Here is a 26,303-nt window from a genome sequence, read left to right as displayed (position 1 = left end):
TAGGGGAAAAGTATAGAAGACATAATGATAACAACAGCAATAATACTAGTAAAATACATGTAAGTCAAGCCTATGCTGTACTGCAGTCCAGAATAGTCCATTGTAGTCCAGTGGTCAAGTAGCAACATAATGGAAAGTGCATAATGGAGATCTGAGAGTGCACCTTGGAAAGAAAATACCTTTAACACACGCACACACGCACGCACGCACGCACGCACACGCACACACACACACACACACACACACACACACACACACACACACACACACACGCACACACACACACACACACACACACACACACACAACTGATTAACTGATTATGGGTTACAGGTGAAGATCAGGAGGAGGACTACCGATTGGAGCACATGGGTTGGGGCAACACTTTTAATCCACAGGTTTGCAGAGATTGGCAGAACGCCTGGGGGAAGAGGACGCAGCGAGAGTTGGCGAGCGAGCACCTGAGGGGTAGACGACCACAGACGGGCAAAGCAGCTACCAGACGGAGGGGATGCCATGCCGGTAGCCGGCCGGAGCCAGGATGGAGACAGAACCGTATCGAAGGGTCCTAAGCATCTGGACCTGGCAACCTGCAGGGATACAGAGGAAGCTCGACCTCGGCGCAGGAGTGGACGCCACGAGGATACTGAAAGTTGAGTGAATTTCCGTAGCCTGGAAACCTGGAAATTCTTGTGTTTAGACTGTGACACTTCAAGTTGACGCTCAACCCTCCTTCCTGGAAGGGCAAGCTGCGCCTGGCCCAAGTTCTCCTCCCCGCTCTCTCTACTCGCTCACCCTTGCCTTGTCTCTTCTACTGGGCCCCCACGAGTGACCTTCTGCCCCCGCCATACGTGGAGGCCACCGAGTGTTCCGCCAATGCGGATGGCTGCTCATGGTTTGCTGTGCCTGACTGCTGTTTAGCGTGTGTAATGGGTTTATTATGGTCAGCTGCACTGCGTGTCAACAAACTTCTGACGTGTGAAACTTGCAATGCAGCATCCAAGCTGACTGTTTATACTGGTGGCTCTGCATCTGGTGTTACCACCTAGGCTACTACTGAGGCCCACACCGCCTATTGACTGGGGGAGTGATGGACAGTTGGACAGTGGGACAGTGGGACTCATGGATAAAGACTGGAGGGATTCCTGTGAACTGCTCCTGCCCGGGAAGGGCATTGGGTATGGGCAGGGCCTATTCAAGGCAATTTGGTGCCCTAGGCAAGCACCGATCTTTCCTTTTTGAGGAATTTGACATGGGCATCTGTAAACATGGTGTCCTACATCTGATTGAGCACAGTTGATCTAGTACCATGCATATATTCTGATTGCCCAGTAAATGTAAAGTTGAATGCTTTATTTTGCTTAACCCATTGACGCCTGATGTTGCGTTGTGCAACATTGGCCCTGGCGCCTGGAGCGTCATTACACAACATTCAGGCTCATGGGATTTGAGACAACTTTATCAAAAGTCTTTGTTTGTTTGAGATGAATGACCACATTCTAATGAAAGATGAGGGTTTTAGCGTTCAAATGCCTTCTTATTGCATGTTTTCATGTGCTTCAGAGGCTGAGATATTTAGGTTTCTATAGGCTGAGGGCAGCTTTTCTTAAAAAGGGCTCAGGCATTCAGCACATTTTTTTGCAGGTGCCTTAGGCGTCAATCGGTTAATATTGTAATTCTGTGGGCCTTGGTGCCCCCCAGGACATTTGGCGCCCTAGGCGACCGCATGCCTATGCCTAGCGCCGGCCCTGGGTATGGGACTCAGAACTGAAGATTAATAAATATACTATTCCTGTTTAAACCCAACTTTTGTGGGCACTGGTCGATCAGACACCTGCTGTGAACAGTAGCATTCGGCTTTCCCTGCCGTGTGCCAGCGCTTCCTTCCCCTCTCTCTCTCATGTGGCCGGCGGTGCGGGGTCTCCACTTCAATTGAGGTAGGACCTACATATCAATACACGTAACGCAATGTGAGTGTGCGCAGTGACTTGTTGACCAAGCAACAACTTAACAGTGTTTGTTTTCATGTAGGATTCATATATTGCAGCGGCCCTGTGTCCTTTTCCCTGAAGTTAATCCATAGGTAATGAAGAAAACCGCACACCGATTAACGCCATTTTAGTGTGTGACGTTTCGGGCCAATGTGGCCCATCCTCAGACTCCTCTTCATTACCTATGGATTAACTTTTTTTGAACCTGCACTCGAAACCAGTCACTGGATGTGTGTGAGATTCGATTGGGATACTTTTCCCTGAAGTTGCCTTTCCCTCTTGAGACCAATGTGATTCCATTCGGAACGTACTTATCTGTTTTAGTATTTTATTTATGTGATGCCTATTCAAGGGCACTCATCTAGCCTAAGCTTGTGAACAGTATGCAGAGTCGGGTGAGGTGGCGGTGTGGTTGGTATGTGTTTGCAGCGCTGGTGTGGCAGGTTTTGTGATGCGCACAGGAATTCTCATGCGCCCTGTATCTAGGGTAGACCGAGTAAAGTTGAGACAAATCAAATATATCTGTAACAACAAGACTCAACAACAAGTGTAGGCATAACATAAATGACAGCCCCAAAACATTTGGTGACCATATCAAAGATTGTGTAGGCTAATCTCTGTTTATGTTGACAATCGGTTCCTGCCATACCTTTGTCCCACATCGCTTTCCGTAGCCTCTTACAAGCAGATGAGGGCGCATGAGAATTCCTGTGCGCATCACAAAACCTGCCAAACCGGTTAGTCATGTCAACAATGATCGATTCGGCGGTGTAATCCAATGCGGGGCATGGACGATCCAGAATCGATCCGGCAAGTTCCAGAATCGATCCGGCAATTTTTTTCAAGTTTCAATTATTTCCATGGATATTTCGGGAGCAAATGAATGTTAAATCAAATAAAAGCACTTTAAAACATTGCAAGACTGATACAGACTGATACAGAAAACAGCCAATAAATTGTTGCTCAGTATCTGACTACTTGTATTGCCTCATCATGACTGAGTAAACATTTGCTTTGCTTTCAGTAGAAATGTAATGCATTGCAATGCATTGTAGAATTGAATTGGATCGGATCTAATCGCATGGAATCAAATCCTCCCGAATCACGATCGAATCGGATCGTGAGGGCAGTGCCGATCCACACCACTAACACCGGTAGCGTGATGTTACACAGCTGCTATGTGTAGCTGTGTGACACCATGCTGGTTGTGTTGTGGCAGTGCTTCGTTTTCTGCTGCTGTCCACCCAATGCGGCTCTGGCATTGTATGTATTTGTAGCTATTTGTGTGTTAAACAATGCTTTCTGTATCTGCAGAACGTGAACAACCTGTGCTGCCCATCTGACCACTGTTTTCCCATAACCGTTTGTTTAGAGCAAATGTGAGTGGTGAGAGTCACCAGTGTTTTATTTGAGTTTTCGACCTTTGTGTTGATTTTGGTTGTGAGAGAACAATTATGTCTGTTTATTTTCTTATTTAATGTTGTATGCTGGTCTACTATATATAAAATAAAAGAAACTTAAGCAACTTCACTTTTAAATCCATATTTATTCAACCAAAGCAAAGAATTGAGCGAAGACTTTTGACATACTTCCTTTTCATTCATTCAGTTGAATAACCTGCAGCCTGGTAATCCAACTTGCTACATATGCTGTATGTCTTTCCTGCTTGGCTGTGACAAGTCATGATGGTGGTGAAAATGAATTCCCCTTTGGAGACAATAAAGGCTATCTATCTATCAGTGGTGTGCATGGGCAATGCCCATATGGTTCGATTTGATTGCGATTCAGGAGGTAACGATTCTATTCGACTCGATACAGTCCGATTCTACGACGATGCATTGCAATACATTACATTTCTAGGCAAATTTTTGATCTGTCATAAGGCAATACAAGCAGTCAGAGACTGAACAATGTATCAGTCCTGCAGTTTCCAATGCTTTGAAGTGCTTTCTTTTAATTAAAAGAGATACACATGGAAGTAATTGAAATTTCAAAAAATATGCTATGTCAATCGGTATTTGCCGAAGCGGTTGTTGAATTGTCCCCTCATAGTGATCCCCAGAAGGCAAAGGAAAGAAAGGGAGGCCAAAACTGGCATGGCACCAGACCATTGAGAAGGAGCTCCAGCAGAACCATCAAAGCTGGGGGACCATCGAGAAGTTGGCTACAGACAGATCGAAGTGGAGAGACTTCATTGCTGCCCTATGTGCCGAATGGCGTGATGGGGAGTAAGCATAGTGATCCATTGCCGCATTTATTATTGTTGACACCAACATTGATAACGCAGCTTGCATGAACATGGATTAGTAACATCTGCTGATACTGTGACAAACACAGGAATCCCCCCCCCCTTCTAAGCCCGGATGTTCACAATGAAATGGCCTCCTCAAACTCTGGAACATTCCCTCCCCTCTACAGACCCTGAGGGGTCCTGCCGACCCCTAGTTTGGGAAGTGTGGAGTATATGACTGCCCATGCCCAAACACACAGTATACCCACCACAAAAAAAGTACAATGCACCACTGGTTTTAACCAGTGACCATATTTGGCCCAAATGGCAAGTGCCTCCAAATGTAAGAACAAAAGAGAGGAAGGCATGCAGGCACTTCACATCAGACCGAGAGATGGAGAGGTCTCTGCTCCTGTTGATCTCATGTAAGTTGCATTTTGTCATTTTAGATGCTAATTATTTTGGAAAGTTTAAATGTGGAGTATGTTTTTCTTAGTAGTGTAAGCAGGGTGCGATTTGTAGGGGGGATGGGGGGGATTGTCCCCTCTTCTGGTTTTGATATTGTCACTTTTTCTACATGATTTTAATCACAGTTCATGTAACTCCATTTGAAATTGTTTGAAATCTGAAACACATCCCCCCTTCTGGTTTTCTGACAAATCGCACCCTGAGTGTAAGTGTAATATATTTCCCAATGACGTGTGCGTTATCTTTGTCATGAATACCAATACCAAGTATTCATTGTGACAGGGAAAATGTGGATTTTCTCTGTCTGCCATTTTTAAATTTCCAGTAATAGATATGTTGCTGCAAACCCTAATGTATTTATGAGAGACCAGTATACATCAGTTTGATAAATGTTCATGAAAATTGAGTTACATTAATACTCTACCTTCAAGATGTAGTCATGCTGAAATATGTACTGTACATCTACTCTAAATAGTCTGTGATTATGTTAAAAAAGTCATAAAAACAAAATGTAAATGAGTGTTGATAACTGAACTACAAACACCATCGACTCTTATTGTGCTATTTATCAATAGCTCTATCAATTAATTTAATGTATCAATTTAGAAGCAAAAGCTTCTTAAAGGTGCACTGTGTAAGATTTGAAGTTGTTTATTTCCAGAATTCATGCTGCCCATTCACTAATGTTACCTTTATCATGAATGCTTACCACCGCCATCAAATTCTAAGTATTCATCATGAGTGGGAAAATTACTTTTTTCATACATGAAAAGGGGGATCTTCTCCATGGTCCGCCATTTAGAATTTGCAGAAATAGTCATTTTTAGCTTCAAAAATGACTGTACTTGGGCCATACTAGAAAATATTATTTTAATACTAGTTAACTTTCATGAAAAGATCAAATTTGGCAATTGACCCCTTTAGAGTTTGCAAACAGATATGACGTAATTTGGCTGCGTGCACATCGTTGTATCAGAATCGACCATGCTCCGTTCACTTGTAGAAACTGTACAGGTGATTTTTTTTTCAGAAATACGATAACGGATGGTCACGCTAACTTCAGATATGCAGTGGGCACCACAGACACGGGCATTCCTGACGATGTCCTCAGTCCTGTCAGTAGTTTAATGTCTTGTAACATCAAACTCCTATGCTTCTGGAACAGCATCTTCTCTCTCAAAATAGCATAACAAGTGTACTTTTCGGAACCTCTATATTTTCATCAACGTGCAACGGCAGGTTTTCTCTCTTTAGGTACTGCACTGTCTGTTCGTGTGTGTGTGCACAGCCAGGTTTACATACAGCCTCTACTCCCTATTTTACCCATGCCTGCAGTTCACCTAGTGGCCGCTCTCTCGAGAGCACAGCCTGCCATTGGCGGCCCTAGAGTGCAGTACCACCCAGAAGAGTGGAGTCTCTCGTAATAACATTAAAACATCTCTGGTGTGTTTGAGTCAACGATGTGCACGCCTTCATGAGGACGTCGATTCTGAACGGGTCAATGGGCAACCCAGTTTCAATGAGCAGCGTAGGCCTAGTTGCAGAGCCTTTTTTGACAATTGGCAAAGTGCACCTTTAACTTTATAATGTCTGTAAAACAGTTGTTTAATATGAACATTTAACAATATGTTAAACAAAGAACAAACCGCAGGTTCCTGGTTGTATTTTTCTTTCTCGCTCAGTGCAGGAAATAGGGCCATCACTGAACATCCTGCAGCTCATCTACCAAACAAGAACATACAGTATACAGTGTTCAAAAATAGTACTTAGCAAATTCACATAACCATCCAAGATTGCTAAAATCACCTGTGTGGAAAACAGAATACATATATTTTTCTTTTTTGTCTCAGTTGGGGTGACATTTAGTGTTCTTCAAGTCGCTATGTAACAAATAAAAAATGATTATTACATTATTATTATTATTATTAGTAGTATTATTATTGTTGTAATTGTATATTCATTTTATTTCTATTATTATTACTTATGACAGATTTCTCGATCCAGTTTTACGCTACAATAATACAGCCATAATACAGTGGAGGTGTCGGCTGAAATCATAACTATCAATTATAAGCTACAGATACAATGTAGCCAGAACATTGTGGGGTTCAACGCCTCAAGGGTGCAGTCATGGATGCACTGATTGCAGCAGGGTGCTGGAATATTCACTGTACTTACCCCATGCCATAGTCTACCTAATGTATGGGATTCAGACCTACTGTATAACTTTAGGCTACTATGCCTCAACTAGCTGCCAAACCAATAAGCCATAATTGCCCCAAATGAAAGTTTTTATTTATTTATTTATTTATTATTTTTTAAAACTAATCTTCTTACAGTTAATTTCATTTCATTTCATTTATTGTTTTTTGACAGGGACATTGCACAACATGCAATTGAGGCAGATTACAGCCATGAAGCTAATTTTCATCTGCAGTCCCTGGACAGGAATTGGTGAAAATCTTAAAAAAATGATTAAAATTAATAGGCTAATAATTCAAAAATGTGACAATACAATGGGTGCACTGTTTGCAAATATAAGCACACATGGCCATGTAAACATTTATTATTATTTACATTATTTACAATTAAAACGATAAATTAAAGAAACAACAAAAAATCCCAAGATTCATTAGTATATGATAAAGTAAACATGAAGACACGAAACACAAGATCAATGGCTAAAACTGTCCACAGTGCTCGCCTGCTTTTAGCCATTTCTTAAGACTTGATTTAAAACTACCAAGCGTGTTGCTTTGCCTGTATTTACATTATACATATAGGCTATAGCCTAACCCTGCTGTTTCAACTGAGAAGGCACTCGTCCATTTATGAAGCACATTTAAAACAGTGCAAAACTGACCAAAGTGCTGTACAGTGACTGCCTATAGGCTAGAATGAAAATAATAATAAAACAATAATATTAGTAGCACTAGAGGCAGACAAAAAAGAAAACATCTACACACAGTGTACAGTTGCAACACTGACAGCATTGATTAATAAAATACATACATTGGACTAAGAGCAATTTAGATAGGCCTACATAAAGTGATTAAAACAGTGTCTCAAAGGAAACAAGGGGCAAAGGCTTAATGTAGCCTATATAGGCCTACATAAAGTAAAATAAAAGCAAGATAAAATAAATGAAGATTTAAGAGGCAAAGGCCAATGTAAGCCTATATAGGTAGGTTTTAAACTATATCTATAGATAAGCAGCATATGTTGGTATGTGTTTGATTTTTTTGTCCAGTTTCAATGCCTGTTAATAAGATTTGTGAATCAGTGACAAGGCAGTTGTATTTGCTTGGGACCAGGTGGTCAAGCAATAAGAAATATGTGCTAAAAATCATATAGTGAAAATAAAGTTTGACTGCCACTGTAGTCAACTGATTCCTTATTACCTTAAAAATAAGGAGATTCATTTTAACTTGACTATTAACCTTTTTAATGTGTTTTTTAAAAGTTAAATGAAAGTCATCAATGACCCCTTAATATTTAAAATTGTCTAGAGCTTGTCTCCTTTAACAAATATGTCAGGCTCTTGAGTAGTCTTTTTTCGTGAAGAGAAATACACAGCCTTTTTTGATGTATCCAGTGTCAGACAAGAGTAGTCTAGCCAGTCCACTATTTTTCTCACTGCTGCATTCAGTTTGTATGCTCCTGGTTCACTGCACTTATCCTGGTCATTTCTTTTGTTTCAGTATGTCTGTCTATCATTGTGACTTCTCCAGGTAAGTTTATTTCCAGAATCTTGCTACACTGCTCATTCACAAATGCTGACATACCTTTTTCATTTAGGCCTACATTTACCTCTCCCATCAATTTCCCCAAAGTTTTCATTAAAGGGACACTGTGTGAGATTTTTAGTTATTTATTTCCAGAATTCATGCTGCCCATTCACTAATGTTACCTTTTTCATGAATACTTACCACCACCATCAAATTCTAAGTATTCATTATGACTGGAAAAATGGCACTTTTCATACATGAAAAGGGGGATCTTCTCCATGGTCCGCCATTTTGAATTTCCAAAAATACTATATATATAATATAAAATGACTCTACTTGGACCATACTAGAAAATATTTGTTTATTACTTAGTAAACTTTCATGTAAAGATCAAATTTGGCAATAAGCAACCCAGTTTCAATGAGCAGCATAGTTGCAGTACCTTTATTGACCATTTCCTGCACAGTGTCCCTTTAAGACTTGGAAATTCTTTTTTCCCCACACATTTAAAGGTGGATCTTCTCCGTCTTTGGCTGCAAAACATAATGTATTTTGGCATGACCAGTAAATATTAGATTATTACTTTCGTTATTTTATCGTTTGATAAAATTACAATAGCATATCGTCGCTGTCCAGCAAAAACCACATAGTTTTTGTTGGACAGCGACGATATAGTATATATAATTACAATACTGTAGGTATATACTGTATAAAGTATAGGCCTATACGTAACATTGCCCAGTTGTAATGACACCTGGCACTTGAGCCCTGAATGCAAGCCTTTTGTGCCTATTGTTATTGCCCTGTTTCTCTCATCTCTCTGCAGTCAGTGGCCAGATCAGGCTGGTGGGTGGCTCTCATCAGTGTGAAGGTAGAGTGGAGGTGTATCACTCTTCACAGTGGGGAACTGTGTGTGATGAGTCCTGGGGCATAAATGATGCTGCAGTGGTGTGCAGACATCTGGGGTGTGGCAGTGCAATCAGTGCCCCAGGAGAAGCCTCTTATGGTCAGGGGAGCGGGAAGATTTGGATGAATGGTGTCAGCTGCTCAGGTAGTGAGAGGTCTCTGACAAGCTGCTCATACAAAAGCAGCTATAACTGTGGACATGATAAAGATGCAGGAGTCAGGTGTAACCTTCCATGTGAGTGGATGTATTTCATCTTTTTTTGTAAATAACATTTAAATTAGGAGGAAAATATGTTTATGAATACAAGCCTTATGTGTCCCTCTGCGTTTGTACTGTACGTTAATTGTTTCTCAATATCAAGTTTTATGTCTCTTGTTTCTCTCATCTCTCTGTAGCCAGTGTCCAGATTAGGCTGGTGGGTGGCTCTCATCGGTGTGCAGGTAGAGTGGAAGTGTATTTCTCTGGGCAGTGGGGAACTGTGTGTGATGATGGCTGGGACATAAAGGATGCTGCAGTGGTGTGCAGACAGCTGGGGTGTGGCAGTGCAATCAGTGCCCCAGGAGGAGCCTCTTATGGTCAGGGGAGCGGGAAGATTTGGATAAGTCAAGTTCGCTGCTCAGGTAGTGAGGTGTCAAGCTGCTCATACAACATCAAACATTACTGTCACCATGGTCAAGATGCCGGGGTCAGCTGTAACCTTCCAGGTGAGTGGAAGTATTTCATCATCTTTTGTAATAAAATTTGAATTAGAAGGCAAATATGAGGAAAACAGATGAAGTAAATCTGGAGGACAACAGGATGTCTACACATCATAACTCACCCAACTTCCTCCACACACAAACGCCACACACATAATATGTGATAAATCAGTACAATTGGGGAGTACAATACAATACAATACAACTTGTACTTATATAGCGCAGTATCACAACTGTGAAGTTGAATTCAAAGCGCTTTCAAAATACACATAGCAGAGATGAAGCAAGGGGTAGCCTGCTTGACCAGATTGCTGAAACGACAAAAATGTTCATAGTGTGAAAGTATGGGGGTCATTCCACGCCAATCAACAAGAGCCCGCACACTTAGGTCTCAAAAAATTCTGAAAATATTACTGAGTGTACCCATGGTACTTAAGAGAAACACTGTTACTTTATTTGAATGGAAGATGTATACTCTCCATGTTACAGCCAATTTCACTGGGTGAGGGGGGCGCCCATTTTGTTCACACTCTTTTTTTTTTGTCAAAGTTCACAAGCCCGTAGCTCAAGAACTGAACCATGTAGGAAGCTCAAATTTGGCAAGCTGGTACATAGACAGGAATAGTTTGTTGCTAAACTGTCAGTTCTGGTCTGTATGATCCTGCATCGTCATGGCATTCCCTCAAAGATGATACAAATTGTACTGGAGTTTTTGGCTGTGCTCTGTTTAGGCCTTCAGAAGACATATTTGTGCCCAACATAGCCTCATGATTTTTTCCCCTTGTAGATACAAGTAGAAACACTCCCATAAAAATCTATAAATAGAAAGGAAACCCCATCAGTGTTTGACCAGAAGACCTCACAAGTCTGACAAATCATTTTGGGTGTCATTTTCAGAGCACCAGAACACCTCGTGGGATTGTCCACAGATTTTTATTTTATATTTTTCTTCATTCTCCATGAAGTCTTCTTTTTAAAAATGCCAATGAGACTTGTCTTATGTGATGTTTTCTTTTGTAATTTCCACCCTATACATGGGCAAAATGCAAAAAGAGAGCAACATGATTTCGATAACATTTAATGTAAAGGCTAAATAATCAAATGCAAATTTTGCCCAGACATGATCACCCGAGAGTCCCTGTGCAGGGGTGCAGGTATCCCTTTCAATTTAAATGATTTCAGGAGCGTTCAATGTGGGAGCAGGTTCGCACACCAAAGAGACAGTAGGTCAGGCACAAGGAGTCATGTTGTTACTTTTTTTGACCAGCAGATGGCAGCGGAAGAAACGCATAGAAAACATATTGCCCTCAATGTGCATGTTGCCCATGTTCAGGTTGGAAATTACAAAAGAAAACATCACATAAGACAAGTCTCATTTGCATTTTTAAAAAGAATAATTCATGGAGAATGAAGGACAATCCCACAAGGGGTTCTGGAGCTCTGAAAATGACACCCAAAATGATTTGTCAGACTTGTGAGGTCTTCTGGTCAAACACTAATGGGGTTTCCTTTCTATTTATAGATTTTTATGAGAGTGTTCCTACTTGTCTCTACAAGGGGAAAAAATCAAGAGGCTATGTTGGGCACAAATATGTCTTCTGAAGGCCTAAACAGAGCACAGCCAAAAACTCCAGTACAATTTGTATCATCTTTGAGGGAATGCCATGACGATGCAGGATCATACAGACCAAAACTGACAGTTTTGCAACAAACTATTCCTATCTATGTACCAGCATGCAATTTGAACTTCCTGGTTTNGTTATTGAGCTACGGGCTTGTGAACTTTGACAAAAAAAAGAGTGTGAACAAAATGGGCACCCCCCTCCCCCAGTAAAATTGGCTGTAACATGGAGAGTATACATCTTACATTCAAATACATTTACAGTGTTTCTCTTAAGTACCATGGGTACACTTGGTAATATTTTCAGAATTTATTAAGACCTAAGTGCGCGGGCTCTTGTTGATTTGGCGTGGAATGACCCATGGGTGAGTCTGTGCTTACATGCTTGACAGCAAATGTAACATTCTGAACAAGTTGAGAAGATTCTTGGTCTGAATTAAAATGAGCATTTCCCACACTAAAACTGGTGAGAATAGACTGCTGCTAATGCTCGCTCAGCTGCATCTTAATGAGGAAGTGTCAGTGCAAGATGATGTCCAAGGTAGCAGGTTCTCCATCCTCCATCCTGATTTCCACAACAGATATTTTTTTATTTGTATGAGAAAGGGTAAAGGACAAGACCTCTCCATATGTATGAAGAACCCATAAGATCATCTAATTCTAAATTTTCACAAGTAGCATTATGTCTATAGTGAGTGACTGCATTTCAGTCTTTAAGAATGGCATTACAGATTACTCAATATACAATACATGTAGGCTATATCTTCAGTTCAAATCAAATGGGAATGATTTCTAAGTAGGTGTTGAGTAAGTAGGCAGAGGTGTGTGAATTGTTTTCCCCCTGAATTTGCAAACAAGTCCTCACCTAGTACTTGTGTCACAAGTTGCATTACAGTAAACTCAGTTATCATTGAGTATTTCAATTGCTACTTCAAAAATGACAGCTGATGGACGACATATTACCTACCATAGGTCTTTGCTACCCTTAAGAGAAATATCTATATAAAACAACAATTCTCACACAAAATGCCACATGACTTTTTTTAAACCTTCAAGATTTTGAGTGGTAACAGTAACATAACTCATTCCCACTACACCTTTTTGCATCATATTGTACATGACCTCAGAAGGCTCTAAATGTTTCAGTATGTAGTTGTACAGTACAGTACAGTACAGTACAGTACAGTACAGTACAGTACAGTACAGTACAGTACAGTAGCCTACGGTATGGTGCAGTAGAGTAAAGTACAGTAGAGTAGAGTAGAATATAGTACAGTAGAGTATAGTACAGTAGACTAGAGTACAGTGCAGCACAGTACAGTGGATAATCCCTCCCATCCCCCCAGGCAAATCGCATCCTGTGTAGGCTATATATGAAAATCTCCTTTCGGTGCTATTATTTATGCTTTCTGCCAGAGATGGGACCAAGTCACTAATTTGCAAGTCGAAAGTAAGTCTCAAGTCCTTCCAATCAAGTCTGAGTCAAGTCACAAGTTACGACACATTTGACCAAGTCAAGTCCAAGTCGTGCCAAAGCCAAGTCAAGTCCAAGTCCAAGTCTTATTTTTTCCAAGTCCTTAACAAGTCACCTTGTATGTGCAATATTGAGAATTACCTTTGGTCATAAATTCATTACCTCTCCACACTGCGTTGCATGTTCCCCTTTGCCAGTCATGTCCCTTACGAAAATCGACCATGGTATACCATGATTTCAGTTTTTTGAGCATGGTTAGGCATTGGTTTTTGGTTTTACTAGGTTTAACTACAAATTGAAACATAGTTTTACCACGGTTTATAATTAGTCATTAAATTACTTTTATCTTTTATCCAACGCACATATTGGTGACAGTCCTTGGAGCAATGTGGGGTTAGGTGCCTTGCTCTAGGGCACTTCAGTCGTGGATGGAGGTGTAGGGAGACATAAGGGTGGGATTTGAACCTGCAACTCTGTGATCTTCACTCCAACTCCCTAACCATTACACCATGGCTGTAGACAAGCTTTCATGTTTTTTTTGGGTGACCATGCAACACACAATTGATCATGTTTTTTTTAGCATGGTTTGTGACTACGGTTAAAGGTAAATCGTTTGATTGTTCTTTCTTTCATACATTTTTTCACACACAAAAGCAAAGAAAATAATATATTCATTGACTTGGAGCACAATTGCAAGTCATTGCAAGCTAAAACTGTCAAGTCGAGTCAAGTCTCAAGTCAATAGCGTACAAGTCGAGTCAAGTCACAAGTCATTCCTAATATTGGCAAGTCAAGTCTCAATTTTCTGTTTTATTTAACCTTTATTTAACCAGGAAAAATAAACCCGTTGAGATTAAGAACCTCTTTTACAAGGGTGTCCTGGCCAAGTGGCGGCTCAAGTTACAAAATTAAAATTACACAGTTGCATTAAAATAACAAATCAAGTAAAATAACATGTCAATTGAAACAGTTACAGACAATAGACTCTGTCTCAAGTGATCTCATCTTGGAATTAAAATCGTTCAATGGAATCAGATCTGTTAGTTTCAAGTCCTTTTGAAGATTGTTCCATGAGGTAGGGGCTGAAAACACAAATGCCCTCTTCCCCAGTTCTGTGCGGAAGCAAGGGACAGAGAGTAACAAATGGCCTTTAGAGCGCAGACCATAAGACTCAATATTCCTCACTTTGATTAGGCTGCAGATGTAAGGTGGCAGTAGTCCGAGTATAGCCTTGTAAATAAATGTATACCAGTGAGTAAGTCTCCTGGTAGTCAGTGAAGACCATTTAACTCTGGCATAGAGTTCACAGTGATGAGTTTGAGCCAAGTCGAGTCGAGTCATTTGTGACTCGAGTCATTTGTGACTCAAGTCACAAGTCACAAGTCCACATCTCTGCTTTCTGCTTTACCCAGAGAAAACCCTGGGCGCCATCATTGCTGTAGGGGTCTGTGGGCTCATTGCAATCCCTGTGATCATCTGTCTGGTTAAGAGGAAGTGTACAACAAATGGCAGCCTGTCCATGACATCTAGTGGTGAGTCAGAAATGATGTCATCAATGATTTGGCTATGAGACATACAGAATACAGAAATGCATTTTACTTGTAACTACTTATGCTCCTCATCAAATCAATGAGGGGATGCATTTTTTCATAATTTCAAGCTTAGGGAGGGAAAGCATTATATTGTGTTTGTATGTTTTTAAGATTTATATAAAGCTATTAGTTCCTTTAATTATACAACTTAATTAATGCACATCAAACAATTTTAGTTGTAAGCACTTATACGAATTACTCTTATGCTATGGATTTGTTATCAGGCCTGCAAGCTGTGCAGGTAGAGGAGGAGAGGACAGCCTTGACTGCCAACACCCCTGACAATCACCATGTCAGCAAACCGCCTGACCCGGAGGCCCCTTTCCCTGCTGGCACCACCCCTGGCCCCACCTCTCCTGGTCCCGCTCCTGCCACCAAATCTACTCCTGCTCCTGCCACCAAATCTACTCCTGCCTCCAAATCTACTCCTACTCCTGCCACCAAATCTACTTCCGCCCCTGGCCCCACCTCTCCTTGTCCCACTCCTGCCTCCATATCTATTCCTGCTCCTGAGACCTCTCCTGGTCCCGCCTCTCCTGGTCCTGCTCCTGCATCCAAATCAACTCCTACTCCTGACACCAAATCTAAATCTACTCCTGCCTCCAAATCAACTCCTGCCACCAAAACTACTCCTCCTGTCTCCAAATCAACGCCTGCTCCTGTCTCCAAATCTAAATCTACTCCTGCCTCCAAATCTACTCCTGCTCCTGCCTCCAAATCCAAATCGACTCCTGCCTCAAAATCTAAATCGACTCCTGCCTCCAAATCCAAATCGACTCCTGCCTCAAAATCTAAATCGACTCCTGCCTCCAAATCCAAATCGACTCCTGCCACCAAATCCAAATCGACTCCTGCCTCAAAATCTAAATCGACTCCTGCCACCAAATCCAAATCGACTCCTGCCTCAAAATCTAAATCGACTCCTGCCACCAAATCCAAATCGACTCCTGCCACCAAATCAAAATCGACTCCTGCCACCAAATCCAAATCGACTCCTGCCTCAAAATCTAAATCGACTCCTGCCACCAAATCTAAATCGACTCCTGCCACCAAATCCAAATCGACTCCTGCCTCAAAATCTAAATCGACTCCTGCCACCAAATCTAAATCGACTCCTGCCTCAAAATCTAAATCGACTCCTGCCACCAAATCCAAATCGACTCCTGCCTCAAAATCTAAATCGACTCCTGCCACCAAATCTAAATCGACTCCTGCCACCAAATCTAAATCGACTCCTGCCTCCAAATCAACTCCTGCTCCTGCCTCCAAATCTAATTCTGCTCCTCCTTGCAACTCTGCTCCTGCTCCTGCCACCAAATCTACTCCCGCCCCTGGCCCCACCTCTGGTCCCGCCTCTCCTGCTCCGGCCTCCAAATCTACTCCTGCCTCCAAATCTAAATCTACTCCTGCTGCCAAATCTACTCCTACTCCTGCCGACAAATCTACTTCTGCTCCTTCTCGCAGCTCTGGTCCTGCTCCTGCTCCCGCCTCCCAGTCTTCGTGTCTGTCTTGCCTTGTTACCCCCATCGTTCAGTCTGTGCTCGTTTCCTTGCTGAACAACAACAACAGTGACCCGCAGGCGAAGGAGGAGGAAAATGAGGAGGAAGAGGAGGAAAATGAGGAGGAGGAAGAGGAGGAGGAGGAAGAGGAAAAGGAGGAGGAAGAGGAGGAGGAGGAGGAAAATGAGGAGGAGGAAAATGAGGAGGAGGAGGAAGAGGAAAATGAGGAGAAGGAGGAAAATGAGGAGGAGGAAGAGGAAAATGAGGAGAAGGAGGAGGAGGAGGAAAGTGAGGAGGAGGAGGAGGAGGAGGAGGAAAATGAGGAGGAGGAGGAGGAGGAAAATGAAGAGGAGGAGGAGGAGGAGGAGGAGGAGGAGGAGGAGGAGGAAAATGAGGTAGCTGATGACAATGACGACAACCTGGAGGAGGCGGGAGAGGAGGATGAGGATGCCGAGGAGAACGAGGTGGAGGAAGAGGAGGCGGAGGAGGAAGAGGAGGTTGAAGAGGAGGCTGACGATGGCGACGAGAATGATGAGGAAGACGAGGGGGAGGAGGAGGGTGACGATGACTGAGGCCTGCCCTCCTGACCGGAACTCGAAGCCGCCCCCTGGGTTCCTGCATGTGGGTGGTCTCAAAGCGCACGGGCAAGGTTGACCACCGTAGTAATATCATTCACTATTATGGGTGGATATTAATAGCACGTGCCTTTTATGTGATGGTTAATACACCGCGCTCTTCTGTGTGGTGCGTCTCCAGTTGAAAAAAACTTAGCAAGTAAAGAGGTGGATCGCACTCAGGGTCTTCTACTTAGGGAAAAGGTGAAAAAGGAAGAGAGGAAGACCTTGATTGTGATCCACCTCTTTACTTGAACAATTATCCACCTCTTTACTAAAACAATTATGTGATGAAATCAAAATCAAAATGAAATCAGTCAACATGTTTATTACAACACCATGGTCAATGTCACCAAGGCTATAGCGATGGGATCCAATAATTTCCGAATTACAGTAGGGCCTATATGGCATGACCAATCACATTTGCCAATCCCACAATGTCAGGCGAAGTAATACCACTTGACATAGCTAATAAAAGGGACATTTAATTTGCTTAACATTGAAGGTTCAACTTCTCTGAATGTAGGCCGAGTCTATATACAGTAGGCTTGCATGGATCACACCACACCAAATATTAGAACAAATTCAGCTTCCTTAGCGGAGGTCTGCACTCTCTGAGTGCATTTCTAGTTTTAGATATTTTTTGGTCTTTTCAGACTTTATCATGGACGGACAGAACAGTATGAGAGGTAGACAGGAAGCGAATGAGGAGAGAGACGGGGAGGGGTCGGCAAAGGACCCAGGCCGGGCATTTAACCCGGGTCAGCCGCATGGCTGGCGAGTGCCCTATCGGATGGCCACGGCAGGGCCTCCCATCCAGCTCTACTCCCCACACGATGCCTGAGGCCTGCCCTCCTGCCTGTCCCCCTGACCTGCTCCGAAGCCAGTCCCTGACGCCTAGCCCATCCAACTCTACTCCCCACCCAACTCTACTCCCCACCCAACTCTACACCCAACCCAACTCTACTCCCCATCCATCCAGCTCTACTCCCCATCCATCCAGCTCTACTCCCCATCCAGCTCTACTCCCCATCCATCCAGCTCTACTCCCCATCCATCCAGCTCTACTCCCCATCCATCCAACTCTACTTCCCCATCCAACTCTACTCCCCATCCAGGGGTGCATTTTCTCTAAACCAATTTCCCATTGGCAACTACCCAAGTTGCTAACTGGCTAACACGCTTTCGAGAAATGCACCCCAACTCTACTCCCCATCCAGCTCTACTCCCCATCCAGCTGTATTCCTCACCCAGCTCTTTTTTTTTTGTTTTGTTTTTTTTTTTGGTCTTTTTAGACTTTATTATGGACAGGACAGTATGAGAGGTAGACAGGAAGCGAATGGGGAGAGAGAGACGGGGAGGGGTCGGCAAAGGACCAGGGCCGGGGATCGAACCCGGGTCAGTCGCATGGCAGAGGAGTGCCCTATCGGATGGCCACGGCAGGGCCTCCCATCCAGCTCTACTCCCCACACGATGCCTGAGGCCTGCCCTCCTGCCTGTCCCCCTGACCTACTCCCCATCCAGCTCTACTCCCCATCCAGCTCTACTCCCCATCCAGCTCTACTCCCCTCCAGCCCATCCAGGGATGCATTTCTTGAAACCATAGTTGTGAACTACATTAGCTACTTTGTTGTTTACAATGCAATTTCCCATTGGCAACTACCCACGTTGTTAACTGGCTAACACGCTTTCGAGAAATGCGCCCCAACTGTACTCCCATCCAGTCTACTCCTGCTCCTACGTCCCAGTCTACTCCTGCTCCTACTTCCCAGTCTAGTTCTACACGTAGTTCCTACTTCCCAGTCTAGCTCTGCTCCTACTTCCCAGTCTAGCTTTGCTCCTACTTCCCAGTCTAGCTTTGCTCCTACTTCCCAGTCTAGCTTTGCTCCTACTTCCCAGTCTAGTTCTACACGTAGTTCCTACTTCCCAGTCTAGTTCTACTCCTACTTCCCAGTCTAGTTCTACACGTAGTTCCTACTTCCCAGTCTAGTTCTACTCCTACTTCCCAGTCTAGTTCTACACGTAGTTCCTACTTCCCAGTCTAGTTCTACTCCTACTTCCCAGACTACTCCTGCCCCTACTTCCCAGACTACTCCTGCCCCTACTTCCCAGACTACTCCTGCCCCTACTTCCCAGACTACTCCTGCCCCTACTTCCCAGACTACTCCTGCCCCTACTTCCCAGACTACTCCTGCCCCTACTTCCCAGACTACTCCTGCCCCTACTTCCCAGACTACTCCTGCCCCTACTTCCCAGACTACTCCTGCCCCTACTTCCCAGACTACTCCTGCCCCTACTTCCCAGACTACTCCTGCTCCTACTTTCCAGTCTACTCCTATTTCCTACTTCCCGGTCTACTCCCGCTCCTCACTTTCAGTGAAGAAATACATCAGCAGCGAAGTACTGCAACGTTGGCTATTACGTGTGCCTGTTCAATTCCTGTTGCTATCTCCATGTCTTTCATGTATGCTATATGTCTTCATGTTGGCTGTAACAAGTCATGATGGTTGTGAAAATGAAATACATCTATCATTGTAAAACCATGCACCTAATGCAAAGACATGGTAATGCCAGTGAATAAAAGCACCACCACTGAATTGAACCACCACCTATTAAAATGAAAACCATGTCATGGACAGAACACCACAGAGAACCCAAACAACAGAAGAGGGCAAAAGGGCTGACCTTTCTTCTTGTTTTAAAGCTTGTACAAACTGCAATACTAGCTGTATTTCACACAAAGTTTATAGTTTAATGATGGAGTGCTCTCATATTAATCTAGGCCTATATGTTTTATTTTGAACAAAAGTTGTTTAGCTTAAAAAATAAAGCTCAGCCATGGATTGATAATTTAGTTTAAAACTTGGTTGTCAGACATGGACAGTTAACAAGACAGAATTTTTAAAGTTTGCCAGCTGATAATGCTTTATCTGAACAGTTTCTGAATTAAATAAACACTTTAAAAGAAATTTAATTGTCTGATTGATTTGTTTTAGCCTAGGCTATACATTAAAATGTTCCATGGAAAGTACTGCCATTAGCCAACTTAGATGTACCTGATCAAACTCTGTCAATATATCATCAGTTCAGAGGGGAAGATACCACACATTGTTGTCCATCATGCTGAATTGTATTAAACAAACAATGTTTCGGCCAGTGTGGCCTTTCTCAACTTTCCCATAATGGCCTAAACGTTGTTTGTTTAATACATTTCAGCATGGTGTGCGATATCTTCCCCTCTGAAGTGACCTCTGTCACAGGGGTCAAGTGATTTGTTTTAGTTTTGGGTTAACAGTTGCCAGTGACCAGGCAACACCATTGATGGAACAAGAATGTGTCAGACAGAGGAATGATCACAAACACAGGGATATGGCTTCACATTTATTCACTATGAATACAATTTTATAAAAACAATTCATATTTAAATCTTTGAGAGTCCAAATCCTCAGTCCACACTAGCCTACCCCATCCCTTGAGTCTCAATAGGCTCGTTTGTGACGAAGCAGTAAGATTTTTGCTAGGCAGTGGGCATGCGCACTTTGCCAGTTTGATGCATTCTGGTTAGAATTTTCTAACCACAATGCATCAAACTGGCAAAGTGTGCATGCCCACTGCCTAGCAAAAATCTTACTGCGTCGTCACGACAGAGCCCAATGTCCTTTCATCAGTCCCACAGCCTGCCACCAGCCAGTAGGAATGGTCTCCTGCAACCAATTCTCCCAATCACAGGAACCCGCCTTCAGCCATCATACTTCAACCAGGAGTTTACAGGCGCTAGATTAACACAAGGCTCGTTCGTGACGAAGCAGTGCTGCTTTTGCCAAGCAGCGAGCAAAATTCTAACCACCATGCATCAAACTGGCAAAGTGCGCATGCTCGCTGCTAAGCAAAATAGCTATTGGATAGCCAATGCCAGGAACGCTCAGGGCCAGCAACTGGTACAGCAGCGTAGACAGAAGGCATGCAGCAAGCAGGAGCACAGGCAGTCAGCTGAGGAACGTCACCGCCATGGTGACACTGCAGTCCAACCAGTGGGAGGGCAGCAAGCGTAGCGAGTGTCAGGAAACCCAGTTCAGTCACAACGGACCTGCAACAACGAAAGGAACTCGGTAGCGAGGGGGGTCCAAGCAGCACAGCCAAACATGAAATTAGTGCAATGGGCTCGTAGCCACTTACTTCAGCCGGGCACAGACAGGGTCCGTGGCCCGGGCTCGTGGTGAGCACCTAATCTCCATAACAGCAGCCAGGATCCTGGACAGGCCCCTCCGTATCCTCTTCATGAGCGCAGACAAAGTCAATCAACCCACATATGTCCAATCTTCGTCCATCCACTGTTGCTGTGGCTTTCCCCTCTGCCGAGCACGGTCATCCTGCCCAAAGAAACTCAACAGAAGAACAATCTCTCGGGGGGAAATGCATTGGCCACGGTGTAGTACGGGGGCGTTGCCTGAGGACACCAGTGGATGGAAAATTAACTCCCTTGCGCATGGTCATTGGTCAGTGGGTGAGATGGATACAATTTCCGTACTCCCTTGCGCATGGTCAGTGGGGGCGACACCATGATGGATAATTTGTGGCCAAATTAACGGCAGCTGTTGGTCAGCAGTAATTGCTGGGGGTAATTAAGGACAGCTGACAAACATTCACGCTGTCTTATGACCTGTTCCACACTCCGACCCTCGCGGAAGTGTCATTGCATGCTTCCCTGATGCTTCCAATACTGAACGTAGAAGAAGAATACAATTTCCGTACTCCCCTTGCCATCATTTCGTACTACGCTGTTATGACGTGAGTAAGCCCTCTTGTCTCAAGCCTCTTTGATCCTGCCTGCTCCAGCTCCGCAACTCTGTGTCTGGCCTCCCCCGTCATCACCTGTCTTGGCATTTAAAGAGGTGCAGAAACATGACACACCCGCACCAATCACACTAATTGGCCTCCTCACCAGATTGGTGGAAAGTTAATTGGTCCATTGTCCCCACAGCAAAATAAAGACAAGTAGGTTAACACAACACGGCAAAGTAAATCAAATGTAAAAAATTACACATTACACATGTGACACCTCCTCCAAAAATATATAATCAATAACAATAATTGTACAATCATATGCCCCATGCAAACACATGGCAATGTCGGTAAATAAAAGCACCACCAATCAATGTCAGTAGCGTATTAACGTTAAAACCATGGTTTGGACAACACACTGAAATATATACGGAGAATGCCAAACCACATGAGAGAGGTGACACATTGCTGGCCTAATTTGTCTTTTGTTCGTACAAGCCACAGTACTAGTTTAATTTCAAATGACATTCATACTTAAACTGTGCCGTGCAGTCTTAAACTTCGAAAAATTAAGTTGAACATGGTTAAACCTTGTTTGTAAAACATAGGTAGGAGCAAGACAGCCTTATCTGAAGATTTTGATGAATGTCTCAATTTCATTGGTGACATGTCCTGTTTATAGTCTGTTTTGGTTTCCAAGTGCTTTTGTTCACATATGAGTCCTGTCATTTTTACTGTGCCCGTGTGCTTACCCGTCCTGTTCCTGGACCCCGCCCCTCATTTGCGATACATGTACAGGTACTGTTTGAGTTTTTCAGTTCTGTTCTCCTGATCGTGCTCTTCTGTGTTGTGCCAATCTCTTGTTTTACTGATTTAGTTTGATCTTGCTCTGTGTCTAGTTTCCAGTTTCCCCATTTACCTCGTCTGCCATTTAATTCTGTTGTCATTGTCACCTGTTCTTGTTAGTCTTGTGTGTTAACTCATTAGTCGGTCGTTCCTTGTTATCCCTGTCCTTTATTCAGTACGTTTACATGAGACGTTCAAAGTGATGGTTCGGAGTAGACTCACCCTAATGCCATTTGAAGCGTGACAAACATCCAGTAGTCCACCCTTAGTGTTTTCTGGCTTGGGCGAACATTAGCAGAGTTACCGAGTTATTTATGGTTATTTGATTGCCTCTGTCCTAGCCTTTAAGTGTATTACTGTGTTTCTTTAATTGTGTAGTTTAATTTTGCAGTTTTTGTAGTTCAAGGACCGGGCTGGGTTTTTTTGCCATTGGGGCCGTAAATTATGATGTGAAATAAAGGGTACAACATACCTGAGGAACTTTTGTTTGATTTGAAGGTCTTGATTTTTGTAGTTTTTGTAGTTAAGCTTGTTTTTTTTGTAGTTTTTGTTTTTCAATCAATAAACACTGAGTGCATTCCAATATGCAAGCTTGTGTCCTCCACTTGGGCTTGTGGCCTCACGTTTTGCTGATGCCCTGCCTCCATGGAGAAAACAATTGAGTTTCCACGCTGTCAGCCTAGCCAAAAAAATTTTTGGGGGACTATTCTTCATTTACCATCCTGTTTGAAAATGAGAAAATTAATTTACAATTGAGCTTTTGCAAGATATTGAAATATAATGCAGTTGTTTGTGATGTCATCACGGCATATTCTTTTCTGGTACGAGGCCACAAGCTCAAGTGGAGGACGCAAGGTTGCATGTTGGAACGCATTTCCTGTGCCTGTTCCCTACTCCTGCCTCCTGTTGTGCTGCAATTGGGCTCCCGTGTCTGATACCTTGGCAGCTATATTTAGATGTAAGCACGTGGGGGTGGGAGACGTGACGCCTTGTTTTTTCGTAACATTGGTTAAAAACCTACAAAACTGTTATTTTTCCTTTAAAAAACAAATGTCAATGAAATAAGATGTGGTACATTATGTTTCATATTAGTCTTAGATGAGAAGAAACATTTTTGTTAAGATTTATGTAAAGGTTTATATAACATATCCTGCGGTGTGACTGTAACATTAATGAAACCTATAATATAATATATATATAAATTAACCAACAACATTTTGAATAATGTATGAAGCATTTGCCATGATTGCATAAATATTAACTTTATATTAAAGGGGTATGCCACTATTTTGGGGCGTAATACAGTTAAAATCATTGGCTGGGGTTTATCAAGGTGGTAAAGTGTCTTATTTTTCATGTAAGCCGTTGTCTTGTTTTAAGACAAGTTAAAAGAGGGAGTATGTCGCTAAGCTAGTGAAAGTCAATGGATCCGTGTAGCATGTAGCAATGCTACATGGATGAATTGACTTTCACTAGCTTAGCGACATACTCCCTCTTTTAACTTGTCTTAAAGCAAGACAACGCTTCACATGAAAAATAAGACACTTTACCACCTTTATAAACCCCAGCCAATGATTTTAACTGTATTAAGCCCCAAAATAGTAACACAGCCCTTTAAGATATGTGAATGTGAAAAAAACTCAAGACAGTAATATTAACTACAAGTTCAATTTCGTAAAAACAAATTGCGTCCTGTGGGGTGACATGCATGTCAATGTTTGTGAATGGGCAGCTGCAAGGCCAACAACAAGGGTCTTAAAGACTGGATCCTAACCAGTCAGTACCTCAGTTATTGGAGAGTGCTGTGGAAGTTTAAGGTGACTATTAACCTCTTCATATGTCTTCATATTGCAATGTTTCTGTCACGCAATGCTTAGGTTCATTTTATGGTGTCCTGTGGTGTGACTGCTCTTATAGAGGAAAAAAAGTTTTTTTAAAAAAATAAATGAAAGCACGTATTAAGATTAAACGCAGTATCATTATCAAGTTAGCATGAGCTCAGATGTCAGTCATGTATACAAAAGGATTAAAATGGCCATAATGCCGTGAATTTTCTGTGGTGTGACTTCATTTTCCTGCGGTGTGACATGCAATGTGTTGATGCAGGACACATTTTCACAAAAATGCCCAAAGTAAGGCGAAATTCCACAGACCACTAAGTACTTCATTTTTTTCTATTTTGTTCCAATTTTTTCCATCATTTTTTTCAGGGATTGGAAAAACTTTTTTTTGTGTGTGTTACGCCCTTAAACGTCAACCACCCGTATACAAAACAATCTTGCTATGATTTTATAGCTATAATTGCTATAGTGATTGATGTGTTCTGCAGTCCATGTTGAAATTTGACTATTGAAAACACTGGCCTCCAGAATTCAATTACTTACCTGTTACAATGTGGGACGTTTGCACCAAAAAGAACAATTTGAAAATCCATCCATACAAGTGAATGACTGAAGAAAAAAGTACCTTTTGTCCGGAGGCCTTATAATGTTTAACCTTGCTCTAACCTTGCTTAAACTACCTTAGCACCAGCCACCTCTGGAATTACAAGGACTGCTAAGAATATCAAAAAACGTATCTCCACATGTCTACAAGACTCTGACTAACTTGGAAATAGGGTCCAATGTAAAAATCACAGAATGTCACTTTAACATGTTAATGTGAGAGGCCTTTGCCTTTATGGGAATGATGCACATTGTTGCCAGATGGAAAATGGTTAATTATCGTACCAAAACCTCAAAATTATTGTTTATGGGTGGTTTTTGGGAGGAAATTATCGTACAAGACCCAAATTGTTGTTTCAAGGCATCTAAATGAACTGAATGACAACTCTGAAGTTATCATACATCATTTTTTTAAATCATACAGAGGACAAAATAGTCCAAAATTATGGTGCAAATACGATAATTATCGTACATCTGGCAACACTGATGATGCATCTGGGCTATTCTTTTGCAATCTTTATCACTAGGCTTAGCTTACACAGCAGGGACTTCTGTACTGGTGCTTTTACTTTCAGAACTTAAGTAATATTTAAATACTTCTACTTGCACTCTCAGTACTTTACTAGCATTTTCTTAATCACCTGTACTTGTACTTTAAACTTCAGTACTTGAGAGGTATTTTCATGTATACTTGCAATACTGAAGTACAAGGCATTTTGAGTACTGCAGTACTTTCATTTGAGCATAGAGCTCTTCAGCGTTGACGTCAACTTGTATGCGGCGTTTGGACTACCGGTTCCATGGCGATTTTTTACATTGCAAAACGCCATAGAGATTCAGGTTTGGCAAAAATATAAGTTGCACGGCAACAACGAACATTAGCGTGCCCCCGCATCCCTTTCTCATTAGTGGAACGGATCGTATCATCATGTTGGTGTATTCACATGTTAAATCATGACGATTATAATTCAATATTGCTAACCCCTTTCTGATCATTAAAACTTCCGAACTACATACTTTCCTTTGGTTGCCATGGGTACAACCTTCCGCACGTACATGCCGTTAGATACAGGCGCCGCTTCTGTAGTCGCCAAAAGCTTCCGGGTTTAGCATATGGACGCAACATCGTATTTATGTCGAAGTTTGACACAAAATGATCAACCATGTCATACCTACAGCCTATTTTTAACACCCTCGACAGTTTGCGGGGATTCGCTAAGCGCGTGCTTGCACTCGGAGCTTATTTGAAATTTACCCCTATTCATTCCCAATGGAGGCCGGAAGCCGATAGGAACCAGGACGTCCTTAAATGCTAACATGAAAGACTACAATCTACTACATGCTTCCGCTTCCGCTGAAGAACTCTATAGTAGGCCTATTAACCCTTATGTTGTGTTCGGGTCATTTTT

At 42.5% G+C, this 26,303-nt stretch overlaps 2 protein-coding genes across 2 annotated transcripts; both read left to right on the top strand.

Moving 5' to 3' along the window:
* Positions 1-516: 516 nt before the first annotated feature.
* On the top strand, positions 517-10,528 carry LOC134453803 (deleted in malignant brain tumors 1 protein-like). Its single transcript, XM_063204550.1, is given in 4 exon segments — positions 517-652; positions 9,244-9,649; positions 9,724-10,028; positions 10,512-10,528. Coding segments are annotated over 4 exon segments (864 nt in total).
* Positions 10,529-15,190: 4,662 nt separating this feature from the next.
* LOC134453802 (uncharacterized) lies at positions 15,191-20,093 on the top strand (the record flags this gene model as incomplete). Its single annotated transcript, XM_063204549.1, has 4 exons — positions 15,191-16,312; positions 16,637-16,766; positions 18,887-19,222; positions 20,083-20,093. Coding segments are annotated over 4 exons (1,599 nt in total), but the record flags the coding sequence as incomplete, so codon positions are not given.
* Positions 20,094-26,303: the final 6,210 nt, after the last annotated feature.

The sequence above is a fragment of the Engraulis encrasicolus genome, chromosome 8 (genome assembly GCF_034702125.1).
Source record: "Engraulis encrasicolus isolate BLACKSEA-1 chromosome 8, IST_EnEncr_1.0, whole genome shotgun sequence".
In the NCBI taxonomy this organism is placed as follows: Eukaryota; Metazoa; Chordata; class Actinopteri; order Clupeiformes; family Engraulidae; genus Engraulis; species Engraulis encrasicolus.
This window is presented reverse-complemented; position numbering and strand designations above follow the sequence as displayed.